Source organism: Camelina sativa, chromosome 11 (assembly GCF_000633955.1).
Source record: "Camelina sativa cultivar DH55 chromosome 11, Cs, whole genome shotgun sequence".
Taxonomy (NCBI): domain Eukaryota; kingdom Viridiplantae; phylum Streptophyta; class Magnoliopsida; order Brassicales; family Brassicaceae; genus Camelina; species Camelina sativa.
The window spans coordinates 40,649,336-40,658,519 of NC_025695.1; the positions used below are offsets into that span (position 1 = coordinate 40,649,336).

The 9,184-nt window shown below is 32.5% G+C and overlaps 1 protein-coding gene and 1 pseudogene across 1 annotated transcript; both read left to right on the top strand.

Moving 5' to 3' along the window:
• LOC109127730 lies at positions 1,265-2,579 on the top strand (annotated as a pseudogene).
• LOC104728822 (putative F-box/LRR-repeat protein At3g59170) lies at positions 2,783-5,024 on the top strand. The gene is made up of 4 exons (XM_019232086.1): positions 2,783-3,571; positions 3,678-3,818; positions 3,913-4,254; positions 4,887-5,024. The coding sequence occupies exons 1-4, from the start codon at positions 2,783-2,785 to the stop codon at positions 5,022-5,024; spliced, it is 1,410 nt and encodes a 469-aa protein (XP_019087631.1).

Here is a 9,184-nt window from a genome sequence, read left to right on the forward strand (position 1 = left end):
GAGAGCCAAGATGGCCGACGAACATGACGGAGATAACTTGGAGACAAAACTGAAGAAGACTCACGGCGATGAGTGGACCGGAAAGCCATAGCTGTTTCTTCACTTCTTCTTTTACACTATTCTTCTCTCCGATCAAAGGCCATGACAATTCATCTTCTCCTCTTTCTCTATCTTCCCTCATATTTTTTTGTTTGTTGAGAAAGAGCAAAGATATGGACAAGTAACGATTTCCCTGTCTTTAAGGGCTTTGTGTTAGGTCCTGTCTCTTTCCCCTCTCTTTCTCTGTCCCTATTGATGTATGATGTGTGGTGTGTGGCGATCGAGTAGTATTTTTTCATTTGTCAACTTTATAAATAGAATTTATACATGAGTGACTTATGCAGGTATCTACGTGGCTAAGAGCATGTCTAGTGGTAAACCTTAATGGGTTGCTCAATGAATTTCTGGACCAAAAATAAATCAAAAAAAAAAAAAAAGTCCAAAATGTTGAGAATCGTTGCTCAACTGAGCATGGTGGAAGAAACATAGTGGTCGCATAGACGCGCGTACCAGAGAGCACGTACAAGAACAGTTGTGACTTGCAAATAATTACTAAAAGAAATAATCATAAAAAGAATAGCTTGATTAAATGTGTGTATAATACTCTAATTGATATAGATTTTGTAGCAAATGGGAAGAGAATATATTCTTCATTTAAACAGAAGCTCAGACGAAGTTGAAACTCTAGCCATATATATTAACTCCTCTTTTGTCTCTTCAAGATTGGAGGTTGATATCAAGGCGACTGTCACTTTCTTTAAACACTTTGAGATAGCAAGTATGTATCTCATGAGCTGTTTCTCTTCTTTGCTTGCTTTGTATCCCTCCCACGCAAACTCCTCTAAATGAGACGACAAGCATCTGGGGGCTAAACTTGGTTGGTTCCATGACAATGGTAGATTCCCGGGTTGATATCCATTCTTATCCTGGATGCAAGTAAGTACATACAAATTTTTAAGAGCGTATGAATCAAAGAATCAATCTACAACAACAACAAGTATATATAGTGTGTTGTTACTTACAAGGATATATAGACATCGTAGTTGAGGAGAGTTGTTGAGGATTATTGAAAGTTGATCCAACCAAAGATGGCCAATTGTATATAGCTTCCAGAATTTCTTTCTTATCATGCCAAAGTTATCGTGGTACAATTTTGAGCATACTTTATAGGGCCTCACTTCCATCTGTCATATGTCTCCTTAATTCGTTTCCTAATTTTATTTTTTTCTATTTCTTTCTTGTCGGGTGTTTACTCTCCTTTCTTTCGTAACTTTTCCTTTTTGTTCAAGAACATTAGGATTGCTTAAGAATAAATAAATATTTGTTTCCTGGAGAAACGCCATGTTCAATTCTTTCGTAACTTTTCCTTACTTTTTATAAAATCAACGACGGCAACACAATCTCTCTTGTTTATGACCGATGTAGGGATCTAACTTTTGGTCTGAATGCCGGGGAAGTCGTCATCATCTTTGGTAACTGATGACATGTCCTCCGTGACAAATCAGGGAGAGAAACATGGCTCTGTGATCCACGAATCTGAAGATTTAAATTTGATAACGGTAATACTAGATTTTATGTTATATTTAGTGAATTTGTAATTGCTGTTGATTCACAAATCGGAAGAATTAATGTTTTTCTTTTATGTAGGCTACCTCAGGTGAGACACCATATCTATGGGCAAGTAGGTTCGAAGATCTGAACCTATCACCTGAACTGATGAAAGGTTTATATGTCGAGATGAAATTCACAAAGCCGAGGAATGTCCAAGCAAAGAGTTTGCCCATGATAATGACGCCGCCTCACAAGCATCTTATTGCTCAAGCGCACAACGGATCTGGCAAAACTACTTGTTTCGTGCTCGGTATGCTCAGTCGGGTTGACCCAACACTCCCTGAGCCTCAAGCACTCTGCATTTGTCCCACTAGTGAATTGGCAAACCAGAATTTGGAGGTTCTTGAAAAGATGGGCAAGTATACTGGGATTACTGCTGAACTGGCCGTACCCGAGGCAGCCAGAGGCGTACCGATCACAAAACGAGCACCTGTATTCGCACATGTCGTGATTGGAACTCCTGGAACGATCAAAAAGGTGGATAAATTTCAAGAAACTAGGTGTTACCAATATAAAGATTCTAGTTTTTGATGAGCCCGACCTAATTCTTGCTATGGTAATATAATAATAAATGCTTTTTAGTTAGTTTTTCCTTGGTTTCTTTCAACTTTCTCTGTAAAATTGTAACCATCATTATTAATTCCTACGTTGCAGGATGGGTTTAGGGATGATTCCTTTAAGGTCATGAAAGACATTAAGAAAGTAAATCCATATTTCCAGGTCTGTTTTTTAAAACTTAGCTCATGATAGATTTAAGTCCTCTCGATGCTCAACTTGACCTTTTTCTTTCTTTTACAGGTTCTTATTTTTCTCAGCAATTTTAAACGAAGTCGTTAAAGAATTTGCTGCAAGTGTAGTCAAGGACCCCGACCAAGTGTTTGTACAACAAAGAAGAAGGGATATTGGAGTCGTCATCAACGATCTGCCAGACGAAGTTACATGCCACATTCTGTCATTTCTTCCCACAAAAACAGCTGCTTCCACATCAGTTCTCTCGAGAAGATGGCGTTATCTACTTGCTACTGTTCCTAACCTTGATTTTGATGACTCGATCTATCTGCATCCTCAGAAGCTGACTCCTTGGTGTCGTGCTGTTGGAATGTGTGTGATATATGTTAATGATAAATGGCACATGCGGTCGACAAGTTTTGTGGACTTTGTAGACAAAGTACTGGCTTTGCATCACGGCTTCACTCTAGAGAAATTCTCTTTGAAGACTATATATATCTATGATCCCGTTGATCCAGAACGTGTCGTTCCTTGGATTAACAAAGCGTTGGCACTTAATGTATCGGATCTCCATCTAGTCATGAATTGGGGTCAGCGTGTGCATTTTCTGCTACCTTCAAATATCTTCTCGAGCAAGACATTGGTTAGGCTGATTATAAATAATGTTGGAGAAGACTCTACTATTGATGTTGACGATTTTCATCTGCCAAAGCTTAAGACTCTCCATCTCAAGTCAGTTTCGTTTGGCAAGGAGAATACTGGGTTTAGCAAGCTTGTTGCGGGTTGTAAGGTGCTTGAAGAACTAACTCTGGAGGGTATACGCTCGGATATGTGGGAGTCTTTCTCCGTCTCTCATACAACTCTCAAGACACTAAAGTTTGGTTCTGAGCAGCACAAGGAGGCCTTCCACAGTCCAAGCAGTGTTGTTTCGTTTGATACTCCAAATCTGGTCTACTTGGAATGTACTCAAGTTCTCGCTCGCAAGTACCTGAGAGTGAATTTTGATTCACTTGTTGAAGCCAAAATCGATTTTCGCCTTACAAGCGAGCAGGAAAGAAAGGCAATGTCTATAGCCGACGCAGAATTAGAGGCCTACGGTAATGAAGAAAACTATTTGTTTGGTGATGCTACAAAATTTATCAAGGGAATTTGCAATGTTCAGCGCCTCTTCTTATCTCGCTCAACTCTCGAGGTTTATTATATTCCAGTCGCAACTTTCTCCTACTCTTTTTTTTTATTTTATTTTATGCCACTTGGGTTGAGTAGTAGTGATGATGATATATAATGGTATGTTTCAGGTACTCACGTTCTGCTGCAAAGCAATACCGATATTCAGCAACCTGACTCATTTGACTATCAAGAGTATGCAGATTTTTGAATGGGAATCATTAGCAGTTCTACTCAAGCGTTGTCCAAATGTGGAAACTCTCCTTTTCAAAGTATGAAACAAAACCCTTTAAGAGCATTATATTATGTAACAAACACATAAAGTGAATGCAACAAAACTCTAAATTCTTTTTTTTTACGTTTTAGGGACTCCTCCATCACTGCAGAGACGATGTGTATTTGTGCAAGTCAGAGGATCTTACTTTCTTGTCAACAAGTCATGTGGAAGTGGTGAAGATATTTATAGATGATGGAAAAACAGAGAAGCACATAGAGCAAGTGAAGCACTTATTGGGGACAATGACAAATCTTGAACAACTGGTTTTATACTATGACTCATCATCATTTGACGAAGATTTGATTCAAGTGTCAACCCAACTCCAAATGCGAGCTAGCTTAGTTTCACCAAAGTGCAATGTCCAACTCATCCCTAATCTCCTAAACGCTATCACCGAGAATGTGTGGTCTCTTCCTTCAGGGAACACTAGGGTTGATAGTTTGTTGTTTTTATTGAATATTTTTTTTTATTCTATTAAAGAAATAATGTAAGAACTAAGAAGATTGAGGGGTCTGATTATACATTTCTAACTTATTCTTTATCAAAAAGGAAAAAAAAAAATTTATCCACGATAAAAAACGCCAAGCAGAGAAGAAAAACATTAAGAAAAAAAACTAAACCAAATTTCATGGCCCTAAGTCCATAACAATTATTTTGTATACTTAGGGGTTGTATTGAACTTGATATTTTAGGAAATTTGTTGAAATTTTAATATTTTAAAATTCTGATAGATTTGAGTGTAAATTTAGGAGATTTGGTTATTGAATTTGAGATTTTATGATTTGGTGAAATTTGAAATTTGGTGAGATTTTGGTTATTGAATTTTTATGTGATTTTAGGATATTTATATAGTTAAAAAAAGAAAAAAGGATCCTAAGCAAAATCACATTTGTTGACAAAGACAAGAAAGTTGCACCTCATATAATGATCGTGAAACCCGTAAGTACCAGAAGAGTACTGAGTTGCTGATCACGAAGCTCCCTTTCCAGAGGCTTGTTCGTGAGATTGCCCAGGATTTCAAGACTGAACTGCATTTCCAGAGCCATGTTGTGATGCACTTCAGGAGGCTGCAGAAGCATACCTTGTTGGTCTCTTTGAGGACACTAACCTCTGCCCCATTCATGCCAAGCGTGTCACCACGATGCCAAAAGACATGCCAAACGTGCTCAAGTGTGATGGGGAAGTTGGTCGGATTATGTGAATGTGGTTTTCTAAATAGATAGTTGAAATTAGATAATGGCCATAAAAGCTTTCGGTTGTAGGAGACTTGAATATAATGGTGGTTGGCTATTTTCTCTTTCTCTATATCTTGCCTACTCGTTCTTAATTATGATTTGCGTGTGTTCTTACTTAGCCTACGTTTTGTGGTGTGTGTATTGCTTTCTTCTTTGGCAATATTGAACTGAACACTTTGTTGTTGAATTTCATCTCTGAGACATATTGATATGTTAAAGTTTGAGAAAAAAAACAAAAAATGGCTGACCTATTTTCGTTGTTTTGCAACTCCGTTCTTCTAAAAATCCGATAATATTTTTACAAACCCAATCAAAATCTAAAAGAATGAATCAAGGGAGAACAAAACCGGGATACACAAAAACCTAGGAACAAAACTAATTGCAGAACTTCTGGGATAAGAAACCCATGAGATGTAGAAGAGCGATGCACAGACTAAACCCAGATGTGGACATTCTTTTTCGGAGAAAAGAACGATTCTTTCAACCAATTTAAGCTTCCCAATTTGAGCACTTAAAGGTATTGACGGAAGCTCCGCTGCGTAGGTGGCCGAGACAACATCTTTAGTTGCAGTTATTCAATGATCAACTTGATGGGCTGAAACAGAATCTTGAGATATGTATTTGAGAGTAAAGAGAGAGAGAGAGAAAGTGAGAAAGAGAGATATATAGTCAGGCCCGGCTCACTTATTTTTGGGACCTTGTGCTCAATTTTTTTTCCAGAAAACTAGGGCTATATTTGCATCATTTCAAATTTTAGGACCCTAAATTATAAAATATCAAAAATATAGGCCCTAAACCTTAAAGAAAAAGTCACAAAAATATGGAGACATGGTGCTTTTGCACCGTCTGCACTGCCTCTAAGCCGGGCCTGTATATAGTGAGAGAAGACAAGTTGCAGAGATGGAGGAGGTTTCCGAGAACACTTTTAATTAAAAAAATCCTTCAAAGTTTCACTTCTGATTTGTAAGTCATATTATTTAAATTAAAAAGGTGAAAATATACTAGTTTGACATAAAATTGGCAATTAATTTCCAGATTAACACTCTGTCCTATCCAATAACTAGAATGACACAATTTTTACGTAAAAATACTAAAAGCCCAGATTTTTCTTTTACTTAGCAAATTTTTTTTCTTTTTTTTTTGAAAAACGAAAAAACCCAAAATATTATAGTATTAATTATTTTGATTTAAAAATATGATTAATAAAAAATAGAAAATGATTAAAAAAATATTATGTTTTTATATATATAATTTATAAAAATAAAATATGATTTAAAATATAATGTATAAAAATAATATTCAAAAATGTTTATAAAAATATTATGTATAAAGATATGATTTAAAAATATGAAGTTTAAGATTATATAGTTTAAATAAGTTTTATCAAAATATAATGTATGAAATTGTAACTAAAAATAATGTATATAAAAAATATTAAAATAATATTTATGAAGATAATATAATATATAAAAATATGATTTTAAAATATGATGTTAATTTTTTTAATATGATTTGGGAAAATTAAAATGTATAAAATATACTTTAAATATATGAGTTTAAAAATATGATCCATAATATGATTTATAAAAAATATAATTAATAAAAATATGACTGAGAAAAATATAACTTAAAACAAATATGTTGTCACTATATTTACATTTTACATCTAATAAATCTGTTAATCAAACACCAGATTTATGGAAGCAACCAAAAAAATTGTCATAACAATAACAAATCTGCCATAACATATGGTATTCACATAGGTCACTTTAGCAATTTTTTAAAAACGTTATCAATCTATTATCAAACGACAGATTTTTGGTTAAATTAAAAATATGTCGTAACTTAAAACAAATCTGTTATCACTAGAGGTCAACCTAGTAATTATTTTTCTATAAAAAAATCTGTCATTTTTACGACAGATTTTTAATCAAGAAAATAAATCTGAAATAACTGTGGAAAATAATTTTGCGAAACATTATATCAAATCTGTTATATATTGTGAAAGTCTGTAATGTCTTTATAAATAAGTCTGTCGTAAAAAATAAATATGTCATCAATTATAAATTTGTCATAACTGTAGTTAAAAAATCTGTCCTTCAAAATAAGTCGGTAATAAAAAATCTGTCATACAAAAATAAATCAGTTGTGCAAAAACAAATCTGTCATACACAAATAAATCTGTCACAACTAGTGCTGCAGACTTTTGAAAATATTTTGATTTTCTTTTGAAAATATTTTGATTTTCTTTAGAAAATTTCTGGAAGGGTCTTTATTTTTTTTCCTAACAAAGCAAAAAAATGTATTTTAGGCAAAAAAAATAATTCATCTAACCCTCACAATTTATGGGTTACTTTCGTAATTAACCTCTTGATTTGGGTCAATCTAGTTTTTCTCCCTTTAAAAAGTTAGAAAAATTTCATAGAATCCCATTCTTTTAGTTTAAAAAAAAAAGAGTTGTGATATTTTGAATAACATTAGATATGAAATGAGATTTGTAAATTATTAATTGAATAACAAGAGATTGTAAATAATTTTAAATGATTTTTTATAATATCACATTCAATAACATAGAATTTCAGATAATTTTTTAAAATCACCAATTGAATAATAATGAATTTTATAAATACCCCAAAATCTTCAAAAATATCAAGTTCAATACATCCCCTTAGAAAAAATGAAAAGAAAAACTGAACCAAATTTCAATGATAGATGTTTACAAATGTTTGAGCTATTGATAAAGTCCGAGTCCATAACAATTATTTTGTAAACCTTAGAACTACTTTGTTTGTTCATCTTTCCAGGAATGTAGATAAACAAAAACTGTAAATAATTCTTTTTATTATATAACAAATTGTAAATAGTTCTTTTTTTATAACATCTTTTTTTTTTAAAAATTTGTAATCCTCTCTTCTCAATTCTTTATTTCTTGGTTACTCATCTAAATTATAGTTACAACTAGTAACTAACCCGCGGAAAACCGCGGGCTGAACTTCTTTTTATGAAAATTTATAATAATTTATTTTGTTATTATCTTATTTATTAATTTTTAAAATCTAAGCTGTCAAACGGAATTGATATAGATTTTATTTGATTAGATTTTTGATAAAATTTTAATCCGTGCTGGTAAAAAATGTTGATAAAATTTGTAGTTGTAGATTTTATTCGATTATATTTCTAAAATCTTAGCTGTTAATTTTTTTTAATAATGTTTAGATTCAAATAGATTTTATTTACTTTTGTAAATTTTTGTTGTTAATTAATTAATTAAGTTTTTATAATGGCAAGTGAATGTAATTTTTTACATATTTTAAAGTTAGTTTCATATTTCTACTTCCTAATTAATATAGTAGTATTCTTAGGTAAATATTTAAATCTTTGTTCATATTCATAGATTTAATCGTCAACTCATATTAATTATGATTATATTCAGTTGAAAGATGCCTCTGAATTATATCCATCTTTCACGTCTAAATTCTATGATAGTGTATATAAGCATTTGTGTGTTTATAGGCATAGAAGTTATTCTTGTGGATGCAAAGGTACATAAACATTTGTGTGTTTAGATTTATTTAGCTTCAATTTTTACATTATAGTTTTTTAAATACAAAATCTTACTGAAAGTAAATTATACTATTGATGGTGGGCAGGGAGATCGAATTCAGTCACCTGTGAAACAATAATTAGTTCAAAAATTCCAAAAAAATTTGTTGGAAGGAATTGGTGTTTTGATATCATGAATTTCGAAGTATGTGATAACTATGGTGACTAGAAGGAACCATACATCCTTACAATGTATTCTACATGTTCGAAGACGTTTGATCAGATCCCAAGTATTGAAGTATCTCGAATTGGTATGTTTTCTTAACTGCAATTATTCATAAATATATTCACGATCGTAAATAAATGAGTAATATGCATAAATTTCTTTTGTTAATTCAGATATTATTGTTAATAAAGATACATGTTCTGCTGTACGTGTCATTGAAGAAGACCAAATTTTCACTTTGTAGAATACACATGAATATGTAAAATTTTGGATTCTACAAAGTGAAAATTATGAATACACATGATCAAAGCAAATTATGCTATATATGTGTGGTCATGTATTTTAACACATGTGAAA